Genomic DNA, 23323 nt, shown 5'->3' on the forward strand with positions numbered 1-23323 from the left:
AGTGGGCTGAGAGTCTTAAAACAGGGGAAGCACACGAGCACATGTGAGGGGAAATCAAGGAGTTTAGATCCATGATAACGAGGAAGGGAGTCAGTGTGGAGACACGGATAAGAAGAGAGAGGAGTAGGGTGTCGGCGTGTGCTTCTTCCTCCGTCTTTACAGGGCTTAAACAAAAAAAAGAAAAAGTATATTTATTAGGTCTCCTCACTGGCGGTGCTTGCAAAGGCAAAGTAGCTTGACGCAAGTCTTACATTTAAAATGTATTATTTAGACATCTGAAATAGTGTGAGTCTATGCGAAAATAAATGAAGAAAACAACCTCCTATAGGGCCCGATACAATATGTCACATTTCATCTGATCTCGCCCACCGCCAGACGAATGTCATTTGGGGTGAACTATTCTTGGTATAATCTGAAATAGACCTGCTCATTGGGCAGAGCAATGCGAGCGAAAGATGAGGCTGCATGTTCAGGTCATTGCCTGTCAGCTCCTTTACCTCAGCTTTCTGACAGACGCTCTCTCTCTCTCTCTCTCTCTCTCTATCTCTCTCTCTACTGTTCTCTCTTATGGAAAAACACATCAGCCAGGAGTTGAGTTCTCTACTTCTCTAATGCTCTCAATGGCATGGAGCTCTTATCAAGCGCACTGTTCCAGGCCATCTCAGATAAGGATGCACACACACTGTCAAGTCTCCTCTTCACGTTGTCATCATCCTGCACTAGTTACCATTGCGTACCGGTGCTTCCACAGCAATCCACATCCTATAAGACACGAGGGAGGGAGTTGCTCAAATAGTGCTTTGCTTATTGCTATCATAAGACTCATAAATGGCTCCCATAAACACGCCTTCGCAGATGGTTAGTGATAGCTTGTGGAAAGTGAATTGACATGTGGCGCTGTTAATAATATCCAAACACGACTGTTTCTTGTTTGGGTCAGAAGAGAGAGTTGGTTCAAACAGATGGCTTCTATCATTGTTTTTGGTGGAAAGCTTCGATAGCTCGCATGCTTGTGTGAGCCTCCCCAAGGTCACGTGCTGGCGAGAAATCCTTTTTTACATATCTCTTACACATGGGAAACTGTGCCATCTTAATCCCGTTCAACGTACTCCGACAGGTGTTTGAGTTTACAACGGACGGCCCTGCCTCAGCTACCACAGTGGTCGTGACCTCTTAGTTGGTCACTGCCTAAGGCAATTAGCGACACATCGCCTCTGCCCCCTGTCCCTCCGCACCTGCAGTGACAGTGGCAGGTATAATGGCATGTCTACGCAGCCTCTATGAAACCTTAATGAGAGAGGGCACTGTTCTCTACGGTTAGGGGCTTGGTGGCACGGTGGCTGGTGCCATAACTAACGTCGGTGAGGCACTGCTCTTCGGGCAGGAGAGAGTTAAATCTCTTATCTAGAGGCTCCAGAAGACATTCCTACCAGAGGCCACAGTCCACTGGTTTCCTGCCTCTTGCCCACTGCCCTATTTATACTCTGCCGTCTCTCAAAGTACCAGTCGCAGCTTTTTCCTCGCAACACACACACACTTCCTGTCATTCACACACTGACATTTTTCCCTCTCTGTCTTCCTTTCACTCTCTCTCTTTTACAGGTTATAACCTTTAACAAAAAGCTTCATATTCTAATCTGCAATTCTTTTTTTTTTCAATTTTTCGATTTTTATACGTGATATAACACATTCTGAAATGTTCATTGAGTCAGAATGGTTTTGAAGGATTTTTCATCTCAAAGCATTTTGAATGGTCAGGTTTGTTTTTTGTCTGCTATTCAGATACTGGAAGGGGGGACTTATAGAAAGAGAGAGAGAGGAGACTCAAGGTTTGAAAAATACCCCCAAAAAATCCTGCAAGGCCTCAGTGTTAGATCATTCTTTCTTAAATTATTAAAACTCTCTAAGCATATTCAGTATATTAAGTGAGGTCCCACAGGAATCGACTGCGGCAACCTCTCATTTGCTGCACAATAATACAAGAGCGGTTTCTGAATCAGGTGTTAAGAGTACTTATCACATACTGTTCCCCACGTGAGGGTTGCTTGTTTTCATGCTTCAGAGAGGCAAAAATGGCTTGTACTGTGCTGTTTTTGTAGTGTGACAAATCACTAGTGAGTCAGTGGAGGATATAAGTAACAGAGGACTGTAGAAAGCGGCACTGATGATTGTGTTTTGAACATGTGCCACCTTTAGGAACAGCAGCACTGAAGGGTTGGTATGTGTGACCTAAATAAATAAATAAATCAGCAACAATAACAACTTTCACAGCCCTGATCTCAGCAGCCTACTTTTAACCTCCGTCGAACATAAGGGGAAAGAAGAAACCATCACTTAAGCACAGTGCTTATTTTAGCTACTTGTCCCTCTGGGCATCAATGAATAACATATTATTTTCTCAAACGCGGCCTGAAGGTAAATGCAGTGACTGCCTGCCAACGTGTGTGTGTGTCTTTGTGTGTGTGTGTGTGTGTGTGTGTGTGTGTGTGAGTGCATGCATGCATGCATAGTATGTGTGTGTTTTGATGTGTATGCATATATGCATGCATGCTTGTGAAAAGGAGAGAGGGACACATGGAGAGAATAGAAAGAGCACGAGTGATAATGAGTTATAGAAGTGAGAGAGAAAGGGGGGGGGGGTACTGTTCTCCTTTCTATCTCTTCATCAGTTTTTTCCCTCCTCCCTCAATGCTAATGGATGTGGATGGGGGAGTGGGGGGGGGTGGGCTGCAGTGGAGCATGTGAAGAGGCCTCACGTGATTTAGGAAGCTCTTTAGTATGGAAGCTCTCAGCCACAGAGAAATGGAGAAATGTAATCAAACCATAAATCATAGATCATAGTGCTCTGACCCCCCCCCCCACCACCACCACCACCACCACAACCCCCCACACACACACACTCCCCTCCCCCTCCATCTACTGACACACACACACACACACACGCACACGCTTTACAGAGGGCCTGCATTGGTCTACTTGCATTCTATTACTGTCTTTTGCATGCAGTTAAAATGTATGAGAGGAAAGATCAAAAGAACAAATATTTATGAGGTTCAGTGTGATAGCACTGCATTATAGGTGAGGTATTACATAAACCCTGTTTTTTTTTAGTTGAGTTTTTAAACCTAAAATCATCCAACCTCTTGGTGATAGTAGAAAGAAGGCTTTTGGAAAGGCATAATTTGTAGTACCCCAACATCAGGATTATAGGTTACGTGATGGTGCATCCCTGTTACCACTTCCTCAAAACCTAACCAACAATCACAATTTAATCTTTATATATAAAGCCAGTCTCTATCTCTCTCTCACTGTGTGTGTGTGTGTGTGTGTGTGTGTGTGTGTGTGTGTGTGTGTGTGTGTGTGTGTGTGTGTGTGTGTGTGTATGCGTGCAAGAGTGTTTTATTTATTTGGCTGTGACTTTGAGAGAGAGCCACCTGGCGTGTTTTAATATGAGCTGAACAGTGGGGTCATTGTGTGCACTGGGTGATACTGGCTGAGTGACCCATTTAGGGCCAAGACTCTGTGCTGACAAGAGTCTGTTATGTCTAGGACATCTGGAGGGCCCGAGGCACTGGAGTATGACTGCATACATTTGATCGAAAGAAAAATACTTTTGACACAGACGCACAGACACACAGAGATACACCCACACACACACACACACAGACACACACACACACAAATGTCTCTACCTATGCTGTGCACAAGCAGAAGGGAGAAAAAAAGCTGATCCTTACTAAAAGAAAAAAAGTGGAAAAAAAAGAGATGGAGATTTTATTTGACCGCTACATGGAGACAGGAAAAAAAAGAAAGAAAGAAAGAAAGAAAAACCTGCTGGATTTGATCCAAGCTCACTGCTGCTCAGGCTTAATTTGCTGAGATTTCAGAGCTGTGGCACCAGTTTCCTGAGAGGATTGCAGGGCAGAAATGTTAAGGGAGATCTAGTGATAAGTTGCAGAGCTTCCAGGGACAGCATTTACTTTATATTCATGTCTCCACCTAAATACAGGAGACCCTGCTGTCCAAGGGCTGTGGATGTGTGTGTGGGTGTGTGGCCAGAGAAAGATCTATGTACCCATGGAAGAAACCCACCGGAACTGATCTTCCATTAAAGGTACAGTCCACAATTCTAATCCCATACACTTTTGTCAAATTCAGTGAATTAATACCTCATGGTCCTCCTGCTGTCCGTTTAGTGTTCGCTCGGTTTAAATATCTGGCTCTGTAAATGGGAAACAAGAATAGTGGCTCGGACCAAGCCATAAACAATCCGAGCCAATCAACATGGTGCATCAAGGGAGGGGTGTAATGTTGAGCCGTTGAGCTCAAATATCAACAACCTTTCACGAAACCGAAACTGCATCTTAAAGTACTCCAATGGAATCCTGGGATTTCTCAGCCTTTCATTTTTGTTTCTCTCTTTCTCTTCCTTTTCCCACCCTTATCTGTTAACGCCTCTCCACCCAATAGAATTGGCAACACTCTGAGATATGTCAATGACTGCATTTTGAGATGCAAAAATTAAGCTGCGGATGCGGCTTTGAACACGTTTCCCCAAGGGTGCGAAAAACATTATTCCACGAGAAGATAAAGACGTAATTTGCACAAACAGAATGAAATGTGAGCTCTCTCCGTCTTCGTTCCTCTCATTCCCACTCAACGGCGCTTTACGATCATAACAAAACGTTCCCTCAAGATCGAAATGTGCAGGGGTGTTCTTTTTTTATTATTCTTATTATTATTTCATCAGTTCACACAGCTACTGTTAGTGGTTCGAGCTGGTGGGGTTGCATACGGCTCAAGGGCAGAGCAAAGGACAGGCGATTGCCACAGATTTACTTGTGTATTATCAGGGCTTACCATCAGACTCGATACCAGACCATATATCAAATATCTGCCATGAATAAGAATGGACCCATACACAGTGGAGCACACACTGACTGGTTTGTGACACCACCATGTACAGAATGCCAGTCCACGGGACAGAATGTACACTGCCAGTTGAAAAGAATTCCCTATTTACTCTAAATGGTATGCATGATTCAGAGCATTCGAGTATGGAATGCAGTGAGGATGAATTGATTATAGAATGAATTTATCAATGCACTGCGTATGGCCTCTGATGCTTTCAGCTTGAGCAAAATAAACATAGCCACGGCTACGTTGAAAGACATCATCTGTGGTAAGTTTTTAAATGAATAAGGTGATCATAATTGGCAGTTCCAGTGCGAGCGAGATGAACAAGACGTAGTCAGACGCTTTGACTAAGACTGGAGAGGCCAAGGCGGCCGTATGAAAAGCACTGACGTCCTGGCCGCTGCCATCTTGTTTTGTTTCTTTTGTAACCTGTAATCGGATTCCACATCCCGAAATAAATCAGGTTTGTTGAAAGGCAGAGGCAAGAGGCGGAAAAGATTAAATCATCAACCCCTTGTTTCAATTTTCCATATAATTAATTTGCGTAATAAAAAAAATGTAAACTCACAAATGATTTAGGGGAAATTAGCATTTTTAATCACAGAAGATTACTTTAATAACTCAATGAATGTGTGACAGCTGGCACCACAGCAAACGTTGTCACATGTGTTTAGTTCTGCCACTGCAACCCATAGACGTAATGCAAATCAACCTAAGGTTGTTTCATAGCAACAGTGGTAGAGTGTGTGTGTGTGTGTGTGTGTGTGTGTGTGTGTGTGTAAGAGAGAGAGACAGTGTATGATAGGGGAGTAATTTCCCTTTCAAACCATATTAGCTGGTAATCCGCAATTTCAGCCAGACTCACCATACATGCTGTGGATATTTACAGTTTACAGTACGTAGCGGTTTATTATAGCAACATTAGGCCTGGCAAAATGCTTTGGGCTGGGTTTCCCACTGTCTCTTAGCATTTTACAAAGACGCGAAAGGTATACCTTACTTATATCGTTCACTTTTCTATGCGTGTTTCCAAAGCCATGTCTGAAGAGTTCCTCTAAGAGAAACCTTCCTATGTATACCTTAAGAGGCTGAATCCATGTTTTTCTGCCATTGATTACTGTCATTCACGTAGGTTTGAGCATGTGTGAGATGGGTAGTATGAGCATGGAGTGCATGTGGTCATTATTTGAAAGAACATAGTAAAAAAAAAAAAAAAAGGAAACTGACAATTGACGTAGCATTAAGAAGGCTTTTGGAAACCTACTCATGGAATTAAGCTGATGCTATGATCTGTACCTTAGGGCCAACTTGAATGTATTCATCCATTCATTTATTTGCACCACGTTCATTGTTCCCTCTCTCGCTCTCTTTGTGGGCCCTAATTTCATTGTGCCACTGCCAGCAAGCAAAGTCTGCCGTGCATTAACTAAAGCTAATTTAATAACTTGGCAATATCTTTTAGCTAATTTAATACCATGAGCAAGAACCTAAACACAAACATGGGTGGGTCAGCACAATGCTCCCACAAGCCACACGATAGCTTAAGTTCATGGGTGACGGACTTTGTTGCGATAGATCTCGTTGCTCGTTGCCTCTCTCTAAACACCTCCTCTCGCACCGTTGAACTGCGCCACAAGTTCTGGTAACTGCGCTCATTGAAACCCAGCTGCCAAGTGACCGCTCTAACTCTGTCATCTTAAACATTTTCAACCATGTTTCTTTATACATATGGACACTGTATGTGTGTGTGTGTGTGTGTGTGTGTGTGTGTGCGTGTGTGTGTGTGTGTGTGTGTAAGCATGTCCACTGGATGTCAAGGGTGTTGGTGCAGGTCTGACAGAAAAGGTTCCTGTAGTCAATTTGTGTATGGGGCCCTGTCGGTCATTCGGCTGTACAGTGCATCCAAGGGAATTGGCCTTTGTCAGAAGTCATTACCACATTCTTAACAGAAGCAACGTCGCATAAAATTCCTATTCTTAAATGTACCATGTTGGCCAGACTTGAAGAAAGTTTCATTTTTTTTTATTGTGTGTTTTTCATACATACACGCTACCCACAAATGCTCCGTATGAGCCCCACCCTCTTGTGGCCTAGACAGAAAAATGCTTTTAACGAAAGAAAAAAAAAAAAAAGCAAAACATAATCTTGTTCTGATAACAGTAAACATATTTGTTTTTATTTACCTCTCTTTACAAAGGCTGCTGCCCAGCAGTTAAAATGTGCACACTAGCTGACACAAGGACTATGTCCCAGTGGTATTCTATTTGCAGTTAATGCATGGTCATTCCACTGTATTACTCTAGGGAGAATCTTATCAGAACGGGGGGGATACATGGAGTACATTTAAACATTACTCACTATTAACATTCCACAATCTTCTACATGCCCCTCCCACCCCTCTGTTAATAACAGATTTATTCTTTGTAAGCATAAAAATTGATACGATCAAACTGTGAGTGGCACATAAGCCAGTGTGTGGTTTGGTGTTGCATATCAACCCTCATGCCTTCAATCTCTAAGTGTCTCAAGCGTTGTGACTTCTAGCTAAATGTGAAAGCGCTGACTGGCAGTATAGGCTTAAGATGAGCCCAGGGCTTGTTGGTTTTTGTGTCCGGGCTTTATAGACCAGCTGTTCTGTTTTATAATCCCATCTCTTTTCTCAACCATTATCACAACCTTACATGGCGACACACAGACGCTTTCTGTTAGCATCTTTTGGTGAGGCACAATGCGACACAATGTGAACCGATCCCGACGCTTACAGAGATGTGCGCTCGCTAACGTCGTGCTTTCTGGGCAAAGGGAAGAGAGAAAAAAAAAAAAGCCCATGAAAGCATAACCCCAACCGGTGCCCTGCAGGCATGGCATCCCAATAATGTGCCAGCCTTTGGTGTCTATGCACTCGCATTCAGGAGCTTGAAGAACAGCATTTCTGGGAGTGGAAACCAGGCTTTTGAGCTTTTGATGTCTGATTTAGCATGCACTTCCAGATGGATGTTGGATTAAGTCTCAGGATGGATTTTGCATGAACAACACAGAGAAAAGAGAGTGATAAAAGCTTTATGTTACATATACTGACTGACCGCAGTCAAATCTGTTAAATATGCAATTGAATGAGGAGGAGGGACTGGTGCCTGCCAAAGGGTTTATTGGACGGCGTCATTCTGTTGGTCACAATTACTTTATCCTCAGTATGGGCAAAGGAGGAATCGTCAGTTTTACACCACTGTTTGTTTTTTTCATGCATGCCTTTGGGCTACATAAATTCTGTTATTTACATATGAACATAAATGTATTCAACCTTAATGATACAAACATACAAAAGCCAATCCACAAGACTGAGTTTCCTTTAACCACAGTTTTTACTCACAAATGCCATCGACTACATATCATTTGAATACTGTTTCCTGCTTAATGTTTTGAAAGCAATTCATATAGAGATCAGTCATTACCTTCTCTGTATATCTTATCACTACCCCTCTCACATCCTGATGCCTTTAGTCTAATCCTTGCATGCTTTTTTTTTTCTTTTTCTCCACAGATTTTTTTCTGTCTTCAGGCTGCATACAGAGAAACTATTTTCTCCACTTACTGTAAAATACTCAGAAAGCCTGAGTTGATTTGACAGGACAAGTACAAGGAAAAGCTATTACTGAACCGTGGAAAAAAGGTGATTTGGAAAAAAAGGCCTTAACTGGTGCATTTGCAGTCTGCATTTTATCTAAACTCAAAGTGGTTTTAATTTGACTTCACTGTTAATACCCTTTTTTCACTCCGACACACTTAGGAAGGCTTTGCCTTTCCTCTTCTCATTTGTGAGGACAGAATGTTAAACTACCAAATGCCGCAACATCATGATATTACTCTGGCTATATTAACTCTAATGATAAAATACAGTATAAAGGTGATATCATTGAGGTTTTTGGTTAGAGAAATAAACTGTAAAAAGAAGGCCATACACAAACAGGTACCTATGACAGGCAATTCATTTCTCTTTAAACATCTCTAAAAGAAGGCAATCTTTGCCAACACTGAGAGCAATTTATCTTCTGTGGTCTGTCGGGATCTGATTCTGAGTCAGGCCCTACCAAAACTAGAGTGCTTTCTGTCTACAAGACCAACAGTCCCTTATAGAACTTCCCATTCTAGAGTGCACTTAACTTCTGTCCACACAAGATCCCATTTTTTCCCATTTTCTTTTCTTCGTTCTTACAATTACAATTAGAATTCCTTACGTCTATGGCATTTGAAAACATGGACGGGTTCTGGGTACGCTTGTAATTTCGCCCAAGCTTTCGTGTTATGAGAACTTAGCCTCCGCGTTCAACTCGGCCATGTTTTCTTTCAATAGGTGGAAGAGGCCACACTTTATTAAGCAGAGACCATGTTTATTTTTCTGCCTTTTCCTTTGTATTGTCATGTTCCTCCTGCTTTTTTCACCGTCTTCTTTGTTTGACGCTTTCAACTCAAACGTGACAGACAATTCAGACAATTTTTGGTAATGCCATTCGGCTCAGAGGCAACTATAAATAATTGTTTCATACTAATAATAGTCTCAGTTTGCAGCCGTGCCACAGCATTTCTAGCGTATCATGGCATTGGAAAATGCTCTGAACCTCATTTAACAGTTTACAACCCAACCACACATCAACAATTGAAAAAAAAGATTACAGTAAACCCAGCGATTGCACACCGCACGGCACACAGCCCTGAAATGTCAAAAGGGGAAGCCGTGGTGGCAAACTCATCTTGAAACTCGTTTAGAGGCTGCAAAAATGTACGCAGCAATACAAATACTCACCTTCATTTTTTCCCTTAAGCTATGCTTAACAAATAAACTCCCATGCACTTACTTTTGAGTATACAGACTGTGAAATGGTGACATTCTGGCACACTGCCAAATGCCTATATGGGACATTCTATGCTGTGAAAGATCCCTGATAGTGCCAACCAAGCTGAAAACTAAAAAAACAGAAAGAAAAATAAATAGGACCATATATAGAGTCATTTGACTCCCTCCTAATCATGAGTGACAGACAGCAACGTGAATTAAGAGCATTAAAGAGTCGCAAAAAGAGCTGAATAAATAATGAAACATGTACAAAAAAAAAGAACCGTTCTGTTACAAACCAAGCTATTTAAACAGCCAATTTGTAACTTCATCTGGATTTCCTGATTAGGTTCTTTGAAAAGTTAATTAAAATGCCGCGAGGAAATGCACGTTTGTTTAGCAAGTGGATGCCAAAAACACACCAAAACAGAAGACCTCAATGTCAGCAGATGCTTGAAGCAGTCTTGCCAGAGCGTGCCATTTCTTTTGGCATGGCTAATCTCGGTTTAAATTCGCAAGTGTCTTCACAGCAATATTGGCAAAATAAAAACAAAAAAACATTTTTATCTCAATTTCACTCAGGTCAGAGTACTATCTAGAAAAAAAGACACCAAGCAGTTATAATCCTGCATTTCCCTCTGGGATTAATAAAGTTCCTATCTATCTATCTAAGAGACAGAAAAAGGTGGTTTGCGTGTGTGTGTGCACATGTATGGTTGTACATGTGTGGGCATGTGGGTTTTTAAACCTAATTAATTAATTTTCTCAGTTTCTGCGAACATTATCACAATGTGCTCCCATGCATTTAAATATTTAATAATGACACTCATTTGCCTTTTTTACATTGTTACAGTACAAACTCAGAATACAGTTGCATCTCATGATTAAATTACTCTCGGGATAGGTGAACACACCCTTGAAAATGACTTGTCCTCACACACACACACACACACACACACGCGCGCGCGCGTGCACGCTCATATACACACACAACAGCCTGCATGCATGCAAAAACTGAATCATCAGGTCATTTCTTGGTGCCAGAATGCATATTTGTTTCTTTTCCTAGTAGCTTGATTCATACTGATCCCTATTAGAATAGAGTGAGAAGATTTCCAGTTTTCTTCCTTCATCTATTAAACCATTTCACATTCCTCTGATAACATTGGACATAATTCTCACACATTTGCAAGTACAATCTAACATTAACTCATGTAAATACACACACACACACACACACACACACTCACACACAAAATGACACAAATTAATAAGGGGAAATGCAAGAAATTAGTTTTGAAACATGCTGTCAGTGTGATAAAGCTAGTCTTCAGTTCTTTTGCCATAGTTTGTTTTGGGCAGTGTATGTGATTATGAACTGCTACCCACACGCCCTTCCAATCTGTCACCCAAGCGTTTGCAGAGAGGGGAGCCAGATTCCTCAGCCTTTGTGTCACAGATTAGACGAGAGTAGGAATGGGAGAGCTGCCTGTTTGCACTGTGATCGTACGTTATCTCAGTTACAACAACACACCGCATTCCAGACGCAAAGAGAAAAGACACTCACACAGACACACACACACACACACACAGACACACACACACACACAGACACACACACACACACACACACACACACACACACACACACACACACACACACACACACACAATTGCACACAAGGTCACTCATTCCAATGCACACACACACATGTAAGCTTTCAATACACAAAGACACCTGCACAGGGCCACAGAACAGAACTTGCCTACTTGTCCTAGTGCCTCACAAAACGTACATGAACATGAACACCAACGACACAACACAGACAAAAGCCCTTTCCCAGGTTCCCCAATAAAACAGACGTGATTTTTTTATTCTCTTTTAAATGTCCATAAACTGTGACCAAAAATAAATAAACAATCATGAACACATAGCTCAGCAGTCAGTTAAAAGAGAGCAAGCAGGAGGAGGAGGTGAGGAGTGACATCCTGAAACCACACACTGGGCATGTGGAGGGGGTGGGGGTCTGGTTGGGGTTGGGGGCAGTTAGAGGTGTGGGGGGGGTTGATGGCAGGCTACCAGTGGCAAACAGCCCCAAACCTCCACGGAGCTGTCCAAAGCCACTGGATGAGAAAGCAAAGAAGCAGCCTTCCTAAATCCTCTGAAAGAACTTCAACTTTCGGCAAGTGCGTGTGTGTGTGTGAGTGTGTGTGCGTGTGTGTGTGTGTGTAAGCGTGCATGCGTGTGTGAATGTGTGTGTTTGTTGGTGTGCATCTGAGAACTGCAGCCAGCATATACTGATTTGAACAACTGATTATAATAACGTGACGCTGTCACACCGCAACAAAGGGCTATTTCTATATGATCAAAACGAGAGGTTCCGATTGCACATTGACAAACAGGCCTGCCACCTTACCACCTGCACCTCAAACCCAGTTTATAGATGAATACGCAACTAACCTCCAACTCTTCTAGAACATTTTGTGAGGTAAAACTTGGATTCAAAAGTTCACACAAAACCACATGTATCGTGCCAACATAGCTTTAATGGCTTCTGCGTCATACTTTATGATTAGCCATGTTCAAAAGATTACCACTGCATATAATTTAGGACAGGATGTTGGATACCTTGAAACAACCCATCTTATCAACATCACCTTGGTAAAAAGTGAGGTGAAAAATCTGGTGAAATATGGGCCTAGAACACTCAATGAATTAGGAGTACGTTAAATCTAAACTGCCATGCTTTTTGACACCTGTTTGATGCCATAACACATTTGTAAGCAGTTCTACCCAGCAGACACAGCAAATTATACCTCTTCTCGGAAACCTGCTAATCTTTTCTATCTTTGCTCTGGTTTGGGGTGAAGAAGTTGCACTTTAGCGCACAATTGTGTGCAGTTTCAGCTACCGGTCGGGTGAGCAAGAGGGAGAGAGAGACAGAGATAGAGACAGAGAGACAGAGAGAGAGAGAGAGAGGGCCCAGAGGCAGCTCACTCTCGAGGCCCTGGGGCTATGCCTAAGCTGGGCCCTGAGCCAGCCATCTCTCCCTGTGTTTGCACAGGACATGCCATAGGAAGCTAAGACAACTGCTGGTGTTTGCCCAGCCTAGAACACACTCTCCTAATACAGCGCACAGCTGCATTTTTCCCCTCTGTTCAGACTTCTCTCTCACACACACTGTTTATTTATTCCTTCTCCACACATGTATCCTATGGAATCTGGATCCATCTCCACTTCCAAGAAATGCCACCGTGATATGGGAACGTCGGAGTGCACTGCACTGAGGGGAAAGGTATGCGCAGTTGTTTCACTTCCAGGAGAAACTCAGCATTAGGGCGAATTAAATAAACCAGTGCTTCATGGAATTGAAAGGCCCTTTTGAATAAGAGAACTCAGCCCTGGATCCAATGTTGCTGTGTCAATGAACAACATGGGAGATGTAGAGAGGGCTGGCGGATGGTAACGGTGATGATCTTGCAAAGTTTTCACTCCTCTAAGAGCCTCATCAGTCTGGTGTCTTTTCTTTTTATCGCTGACGAGAGCTAATAACTATTTCTAGTGGCTCCAGGTTAAATGAGTCGATAATCAGCACAGATATAACACCAGCGGCCTCCCTGACCATGTCAGACTTTCCACATTATTGACCTGTCAAACCTCCACGAAATTGTTCTCTCTTTTTTTCCTCCCTTCCTTTCTTCCATATTCCCTTCCTGTCCAAGGCAAGCCATCACAGAGGTTATTTTATACCCGGGCTTTAAAACAATGCCACCATGTCGAGCTACTACACATTAAAACAATGGGGCAACATGACCCTTCACCTTGTGCAGACACACACACACACACACACACACACAAATGCCTTGGCATATGTATTTGGCTATTTATGCTAATATACCACTAAACTGCTTTTCAAGGTTGGCAGGTACAGCAGCATTTTTTTTATTATTACCTGCTGTTCAGAAATCTGACTGAGGGTGATGTGTTTAAAGAAGGGGTTTCAACCACTTGAACTTAAAATAAACAGATGATAAAATGGCAAACAGTGAGGGGAATGGCATGCAATTTTCTTCAATTCAGCCATGGCCGACTGACACGAAAAGAATGGAATCAAAAATGTGATTCCTCTCGTGCCGTGTGATACAAAGTCGCCACCGTCGTCTTGATCAATAACCGCTTTTGAGGTGACGGAAGATAACAGACGGAGTGACTCACATCCACTTGCTGTTGAATTTCAATAACATCCTGTTGGTTTCTATAAACGATACTATCTGAGCGCGGAGGTCAACATGTTTAACACATTCAAGATGTTCTGATTCCACCCTCAATGCTCTAGACCCTACACTGCGAGCACATAACACCTTATACACCCTCTTAAGAAGCAGGGAGGACAAAAAAACACCCTTTTCTGCGCAAAGAATGGAGAACCACCCAACATAACGAAAAAAGCGTGGTGGATATAAAAAAAAAAGCGTGGTGGATATACCATCCGCTTTACTGTCAAAAGGACACTTCGAACTAATACACGAGAAGCCATTTTGCAAAGGTACGAACCCCATTTTGCTATCTCTTCATTTCTCCACAATTTCTCCAGGCGGGAGAAGTCCCTGTGGAAAAATGTAAGAAGAAAAGAGCTTTTGCTCCCTTCAGTGTTAAACAAGAGGCCATTTTGTAACGGTATGCAGACTGATATTGCTTCCCCCAATGACTGACTTTATTCTCTTTTTTTTTCAAAGATTGGGCTTTCTTGTCACACCATGTTTATTAGAGGAGCCTGTGTGCATCGGCTCTTATGGAATTGCTGCTTTTTTTTTTCTTTTTTTCTTGTTGGCAAAAGGCTAAGTAAGGAAACTGTTAAATCCCAACAGACCTAGTATTTTTATTCCTTTTTTTTTTTTTACTTCTTTAGTTAGAGCCATCCATCAGCATTTCATGCAGTTTGGGTTTTGAACCACACAAAGTGCACTAAAACAATAAACGTCTGTCTTTCAAGTGACGGTCTGGGCTAGGACACATCTGGTGGCAGGGCTCATTTTGGTTTTCCACATTGCTGATTGACATTACAGACGACTATAATGCACAATCCAGAGGGAAAAAAATAAATGCCCTACACACACACACACAGACACACCAACACACTCACACATCCATACACACACACACTCATACATACAGTACATCCATATAACATAATGAGGAGCAGTAACGTAGACCTAACGAGAGAAGGAACGCTACTGCAAAACCTGCCACTTCCTGAGGGTAACTGTGCTCAAGCACAATGACACGCCACGTAACTTGAGGGAAAAAAGGACCCACATCAAATGCAAAGGGATCCAGATCAAACAGCAAAATGCTGACAAAAAAACTGAATGGGGGCTTCTGAACTTTTTAAAGGTTTCCTTCTTTTTTCACTCTCTTTGGGGAGGGGGTGGGGGTGTTAGCATGTTAAGTCCTCTTTTTAAAGAAACAAACTAAAGCTTGCAACTACTTTGAAAACGTCTTTCTGATTCTCCGCAATAAACACGGAACACATGATGTTCACAGTCAAGTGAGTTTTCAGCAACTCAAACGCCCCAAATTTCATTAAGAAATGGGACCTCACTCGAGGCAGGTGCTAAACATCAATTAAAGTGCCTCAACATTTCAACACCTAAAACCTATTAGCAAACATTATGAGACACGGGGATCATTACACAGTAGGCCTTGGCGGCTCCCGAGGAAAAGAGAACCTTTTTTCCTCCCTCTCTCTCTCTCTCTCTCTCTCTCTCTCTCTCTCTCTCCAGCAGGTTCTAATGAAGTCCAAGCCATCTCCCACAGGACGACCATCATTATTATTTACTGCGAGCGTTACTGAATCAGCCTGCTATTCTTCATCATGCCAGGAGCCATTCAAAGGATCAGCCCACTCACTGCAACTCCAGCGCTCCCCTTGCCAAGCCCAATTAGCAGACAGCTAGCATTCGCTCCCTCCACAACCAATTTGGAATTTCAAAAAAAGCAGGCAAAAGATCCATATCATGGGATTAACGTACCCATGGTTTGTTGTATTTTTTTTTCAGTTTCCTTTTTTCCGTGTTGTCATTTAAAAAGTGTTCAAATTTATTTAAAATGCCTTGCCTCTTTTAATCTGAATGTATCACAGAATGAAATATTCAACGAAATGTGATATGACCGCAGTCATTTCGTTCGTGAAAGCATCTTGGAGGTAAGGGAGAAAGCAAAACATGATTCCATTAATGACCGAATACTGGGGCTGACAGTGGACCTCCCAGAAATGTGTTGTTTCTCTTAATGAATTTCTTCGTCTGCACTGATATGTGTTCAGGATATTGCAGGCTGTGTTTACCAAGGTGCAATCTAAAGACAGTCAACTCATTTAAACTTACAAAGGCTTCTGATGGGGAAGATACCAGATAAAAAAAAAAGAATTGCTAAAATGAAAGATTTTTGGTTTCTTTCTCAGCCGATAAATCACAAGTACTTTGGCAAAGGCTTTGCAACTATCAAATACTATACGGCACAGACCACAAGTATTAGAACTGGTTTTCAAATGCTATCATGAGAAGATTAGACTGGTGAATATACTCAGTGTATTTAAAGTCCTCCATGACCTATTTACAAGTAGGTTATACAGAGCAATAATTATAATTGATCTTCACTGTACGGGAAGCTTTAGTAGACAGCACTGATAAATGTGTAGGACTGTCAGCAGTGGTCCGACAATTGCAAAAAACACTGTCTATTTAAGGTGCCAAGCAGCATATTGCGATCCCAATAACATTTCAGTCATTTTTCAGAACACGTCTACCTAACCATCTATAAATTCAGATGGAGGCTAATAAAATAACTAGTGAATAGCAGAATGCATATCACTTTTTTTTCTCCTCCTCTCTGCCCCCTTTCTCTGTGATGCATTCCTTGCTTTATGATATGCATGGGTTAACACTTTCCCCAGTGAGAATAGCACTGCTGCATGGAGTCCCCAGTCAGCAAAATAAATGAATGGCCAAAGAGGAGCCCAAGTGCACTCTGTCAACCTAAGACTGGTTATTTCCACTTAATTAACTTCTCTGTGTTCCCAACACAGTCAGGACTACTGGGCTTACAATTCATTTCATATCTCTATTAGGGCCATGGTGTGCAGGGGGGGGGAGGAAAAAAGGAATTGTACAATGAAATGTAATGAAACAGGGGGGTGAAACAGAAGCATGCATGGGAAGTGGATTACAAAGAACTAACAGCAAAAGACGAAATACGCCTGATGTTCGGGTAATGATTATATAGGACCTGGAAATAGGACAACAGATTAAAATCTGTATATAGGGTTCTCTTTTATGGTTTGTGTGTGTGTGTGTGTGTGTGTGTGTGTGTGTGTGTGTGTGTGTGTGTGTGTGTGTGTGTGTCTGTTTGTAGGCAGGGGGGGACTGTTCAAAATGTTACTGTTAAATCAGACCTACAATTGTACACCTGAGGCTTACTCCCATCGAATCACTTGCTCCATAGATTTTGCCTCAGGGTGTATTACCAGTTCAAATACATCACACATTCACAGACACGTACACACACAGACACACACACACACACACACACACACACACACACACTCAGAGAGACATGAAGAAAGAAAGATTAAGACTTATAAATGGAACTCCTGCTGCTCAAAAAAGGAGTTAAATAAAATTGCAATAGATCAGCTGGATTGTGATGTAAATGAATGAATACTTATATGTAAAACAACTCAACTGCAGTACTATAGTGTGGTGTATTGATCTTTTTTTTAAAGTAAAAGACATTTGCACAGTGAGATGTGCTGTGCTGCGGCCCATTTCCAGTAATTGCTAGGCCTTGGGGTTATTTTTAGTTCATTTAAAGCCCAGTCTAAAATCTAAAAGAGACAGGTCTGAATTTTACATTAGAGGCTCGATATGACGAGCAGCCTTGACAGATCTTATAAACACCCACAAATGAATCAGGGCTGTTTTAAGTAATTATTCCAATAAAAGCCCCAAACATCTGGTAGTAAGCCACCTACACTTAGACTGATTTGACTTAGCCTGAGTATATTTCACTTAGCCTGACTTAAGAGTCTCTATAAAAACAGCCAACATGTTAATAACATAAGTGGCAATATCTCTATGAACAATACAAGGATACAGTGTTGTCTTCCATGTTCATTAGTATGGTAGTATAACAGTGTGATCAAGTTACATGTGCTATAATTGAGGTCACATTGCTGTTGTTGCTCTCATTTCAGTGATGCATGAAAAGTGCACTTCAACATAGCCTACTTCACATTCTTCATTAGACATCATCATATTTTTATTATTTGAACATGGCCTGGATGGGAATATCTGTCAGCTCTGCATTCTGGATAGTCACTGTAATGCATGATACAGTCTGTAATGACAGCACATAGGAGAAAAAAAGTAGAGCAGCTCCCCCTAAACCTATCCAACTTCATTTTTTTTAACAAAGTGAAGTAGCCTCAGGCAACGCGCAAGTCATAATACATTCAACAAATAGTCTCTTGGTGAAACATGCATTTATGAAGAAGTGGCCTTTAGTAAAGGCAGGCACAGAGCGTATGCTGAACAAACAATACACCCACTCATCAGAGGAAAAGAAAGAGAATGAAGGGAGAGATTGAGAGGAGGAAGACAGAGAGAGGGAGAGAGAGAGAGAGAGAAAGAAAGGAATAAAGAAATAAAAAAGAGAGATTAGGGAAAAATCTCAGCTAAAAGTCTACATGACTCATAAGTCAATTGCAACTCCAGCTCACAGCCATTATCACATGAAGAACAGTGAAACTGAAGAGTTTTATCTTCCATGGGTTTTATGGTCTAACATCATAAACCTTTTACAGTGCCTCATTCTAGCCGTGTGCTTGAAAATAACTAACATTTTGCTCTTACAGTTGAAAGGGAACTAAAATGGTTCTCTTAGAGTACACTACTGCCCGTGAATTTCCTTCAATGGCGAGATGCATCCTGACATACACAATTCTAAATGTGTTGCACACTTGGCGGAATACATTGTGTTGCCATGGAAACTGTGCATTAATTCATTCTAAGCACCACGGGTCAATAGGGCTGGATAGGTCATGTAATCATATGGAACAATGACTGTTGCATACCACTGGTTTAAAAACAGCAAAGTCGCAATACCATCTGATTGGAATCCTCAGTAGCTAACTAGCTGTAAACAAAAACTTCCTGTGTTGTACGTGCTTCTCAGAGCAACCTCTTCTACCTTAAAATTATTTTTTACTGTCAGGAATTTAGTTGCTAGCATGTTAGCGAGTTAGCTCAGGAAGTGAAGGCTGCTCATAATGGATGGCCTACTTTCCATGACCACTTCCGGTCCAACTGATGTACTGTAAATGATGGCGCACATGACTGAAATGCACTATTAGAAATAAACACATCCACCCGTGTATCTTTACAACACTCACATTTGTTTAAAAGTTGAATTAAAAACATGAATGATGATCCTGCTTGTCTTTTTGCAGTCCTTCAAATGAACCATCAACAATTCAACAGTTTTGTCAGACCTCTTGCTTAAAGAAAATGTTTTCCTTTTTCATATATGTTGCATGCAATAATCTAGCATATGGAATCAATTCACATTATATCTTTTAGCATAGGCCTACATTTGTCTCAGAGTAGTTCAGGCTATATCTCATCTGTCAGGAAGCCATGAGATAAAACCCATTAAAGTTGGTTAAATACTTTACATTTACATAATGGTATATAATATCATAACTCAAAACATTGAGAGTACATTTTGATGTATGGTACAGAAACTTTGTTTTCATACTATATTAAAAAGATTAAGACACATTTTTTTCTTTGTTTGGTGCATTCACAGACACACTCCATCTACATGTAGGCCCTAGTTGAGCTTAATCTAATGCATTGAACTAAACATAGAGGACGGTACAAACAACAGATTGAAATACACATAGACTTCAAAAGTGTTTAATCCAGTTCCTTATAAAAATGAGAAAAATAGCTAATTCTGTATTCTTTAAATTTCAAGATGTGGTCATGTTAAGTAAAAAGTCAATTTCAATGCGTGCAGCATTATGGGCAAGACGTGGAGAGATTTTCAGCCCTAGAGGTGAAGGTAAACTCTAGTGAGAATTCTAAATGTTTTAAAATGTTTATAGCCTCTCTTTGATTTGCAAAGGCCCAGAAAGCCTGTGGGACCCTTAACGGCATTCTATTTAGCTCCACAGATTAATAAAGACCATTATGTTACAAAAATGATCATACAGGAGAATGTTGATTACAGTTGACTTTCTTTCCTGACACTCCCTCCCACTGACATCTTTTCCCCATGTGCAGTAAAGGAATCAGGAATCAGTCAATCCAGTGGGACCTTTAGTTCAGCTCTTAAATACTTGATGAGAGCAAGAGAACACTGGAAATAGCACACGATCAAAATGCCATTCAAGCATATATATAGGCCTATCTGATAAAAATAGGAACTGAAGGACTGGAAGACATTAATCAATGTAGCGTGAAACTCATTAATTGCCACAGTTGATTGGTCCCCAGAGAATATCACATGCAAATTAGAAATACCTTCCAATGTTATTTCAAACCATTTATACTGTCTGATATCGCTAGCTACATGTCACTACAAACTGCAATAGTCTTTGCTCTGGCATATTTTACTCATTATTGTTAAAATTGTAGGACAAAAAAACCCGTAAAGGCTGAACTCGGAGTTTGGTGAAATCTACACTGAGCCAATACTAAATGTGAAACTTCTCAAAGTCTGTAAGGAATGTTCAAATCACATTGGGTAAAATCGTTCAACCTCTGTATAATGTGCAAATAAAGAATGTATACTGCGTACACCCTACAGAATGCGCGACTTCGACGCATCAGCCTATACGTTGACATCCTAATGCTTTTCTATACTACTGCTCTATGGTAGCGAAAATGTCATTTCGTACACTCAGCGTATGTCTACTCCGTATGCAAACTGCCCCAGCGACAGGTGCAGATACCCTTTGCTATTTATCCCTATGGTATTAAAATCTCCCAAACAGTAGAGGTTCAAATTTCTTCTGTGAACTCATGTAAATCCAGACATAGTGAATGGGGAATTTGATACCTGAACATATAAACACGCATTAGGCCTGCTGGTGGCAAAATACTAGGGAAATTAGATAGTCAAGAAAAGAGACAGCACATAAAACTACAGCACTGTGTTAGTTTACGGGTTTTAAAGTGAGAAATGAAGTTCGTAACATATTGAAGTCGGTGGCAAAATATCATGCAACTGTGTGCGCCTCTGCGAAGCTATTAAGCCCGCGGCGATGTTCATTTACAGCACACATATCTGTTTTCATTTAATACACTTGAAATTCATTTTCATGCATCATGTCTGTTGCACAGATCTCCCCAAGGCGGGAGCTTACTGAATACTCGTCATTTCAAGTTCAATGCATGTAGCCCGAGACTACAGTGAGATATCTTGGAATAGATTTATCGCAGGGTTTTATTAGGTTTGGTTAGAGTAGGGTACTATTTCTTCATGGCAATGCATGGTCCTACTCCTCGTCCATATAGGCTATATTTGCTCCTCATCCATATAGGCTATCGGTAGGCTATGTAAATGCGTAGCCTACCTGAACGACAGAAGCATCACAAATAGCTATTTTGAACTGACAGACGAAATGGCTATACAATTAACTCAAGAGTTTATCTCTTCAGTTGTCTTCAGTTTATGACAAAGTAACAGCCGATAAATAATCCTACTAGTTTGTCAAGTTAACACGTGGAGAGTCTTACTGCCACATCGTAGCCTACATAAAACGACAGAAGATAAACTGCTGTTTAGATGTAGCAAAACGAAATATACATACAAAAACCAAGCGTGGATTTGTATTTCCAGCGTTGACAGAAAATGTATCCAGAAACCGAAGAATTACGTCAGTATTTGAATCCCGCTCATACATTCGCAGAACTGATGGCAAAGGGCGCTCCATCTTCTCTTTAGGAAAGCTGCATCTACCGATATTTTCTCTCGGGTACGATGTGGGATTTGGGCACTAGTTTTTGGCTCAGGGGTGGTACCAACTATCCAGGAGTTGCTAGAGAGCAAGTGGACATGTAGGCTGCATCCTGAATTTTGGAGAGCGGCAACTTACTTTGGGGCATTTTCAACATACGCCAAGTAGATAATGTTCTACTCCATCAGAGAAGCAACATAACTTAGTGATTTCAAGCGGGAGCCAGACGAATACTTCAACACAGAGAAGAAAAAGTGACAGTATGGTTGGACATACAATGTACAGCCTTGGCGTTTATGATAAGGTAGGCTACACGTAAATGCCAAAGACTGTAACGTGCAGCACTGACTGCGCTCCAACAATAACTTTGGGGGGAAAATGATGCATACTAAACGAGTAATTACCTTGTTGCAGTGGTAATAGTCCAAAGAGCCGAGACTGGATTCAGTAGGTAATGTACATGAGCCCACGCTTGAAGGAGGTGCAGGATAAAATCTCACGTCCATCTCAGAGTCCGCAAGACTGACGGCATGAAAACAGGTTCAGCGTCTGTGTGAGTCCTCTCTCTCTCTCTCTCCCTCTCTCGCGCTCTCTCTCTCGCTCTCTCCCTCTCTCTCTCTCTCTCGCTCTCTCTCTCTCTCCCGCTCTATTGTCAAACCAAACAAAAAGAAACAGAGGAATTGAAAGAAAAAGGGGGTTGAGTCTCTTCCAAGCACTCTTTCCTCATATCCGTTCGCCTTTAATTCAACATCAACCTCGAACTAACACTGATGCCCGGTCAATTTTTACAATATATTAACTTAACGTAGTAAATACATGCAAGTTCACTTTGAAAAAGAACAGACGTGGCTTCTGATCGGCCACAAAAAAATATGCGAGTCAGACTCTTTATCACCGACAGAGAATAATGTTATTTATGGCTCCGCATAAAACTGTTCTTTACTTAACGTTAGTGTTTGTCTATTTTCCGTATCGCACTCGCTGGCTTTCCCTATCTGCTTTGTCATGTGGGAGTGTGTACCCATGCGTTAATTTCGATTTGGAGTTCGACCGTTCTCTTCATACCAAATGCCAAGCGACCTCTGCCGATGGGAAAGGGAATGGTTAAGGAGCGCCAGGAGGAAAATGGGGGGAGGAGAGGCTATCAAGTTGGATTGACAATCGCTCTTCAAATGCTGAGGTTGAGATAAATGTCCTGCAGCCCAAATGGGCAGAAAGGATCTGGCACATTTAATATTAAAGTTGGTTTTAGGTGCTAGTCAAAGATGTGTAAATGAAAGGGTGTGTTTACCCACAGAGTGAATTTTACTCACAGGACCTAATTTTATTTAAGCAATGTTTCAATATACTTCACACACCTTCATCAGGCAGGTGTAGGAATGAGATCAACTGAAGCTCAGTGGAATGAGCTGACAAAGGGTTGATAAAGGGTCAAGAGAAAGTACATAATTCCCCATGGGTATACAACATTTCGCTTTTATCTTTATGGTGGAAAGAAATGGCTACTTCCTAAACATTTGCATCTCAGGCTCTACAAAAAACAGCCCCT

At 41.5% G+C, this 23323-nt stretch overlaps 1 protein-coding gene across 1 annotated transcript in view; it reads right to left on the reverse strand.

Moving 5' to 3' along the window:
* The window catches only part of tox2 (TOX high mobility group box family member 2), a gene marked incomplete at its 5' end in the record, with an annotated part of 89173 nt that extends 66893 nt beyond the window's left edge, over positions 1-22280 (reverse strand). The window contains one exon of the mRNA XM_080846669.1: positions 22179-22280. Within this exon, the coding sequence (XP_080702795.1) occupies positions 22179-22280 (102 nt within the window). The remainder of the gene's footprint in view (positions 1-22178) is intronic.
* Between the last annotated feature and the right edge of the window lie 1043 nt (positions 22281-23323).

The sequence above is a fragment of the Sprattus sprattus genome, assembly GCF_963457725.1.
Source record: "Sprattus sprattus genome assembly, chromosome: 10".
NCBI classification, from domain to species: Eukaryota; Metazoa; Chordata; class Actinopteri; order Clupeiformes; family Clupeidae; genus Sprattus; species Sprattus sprattus.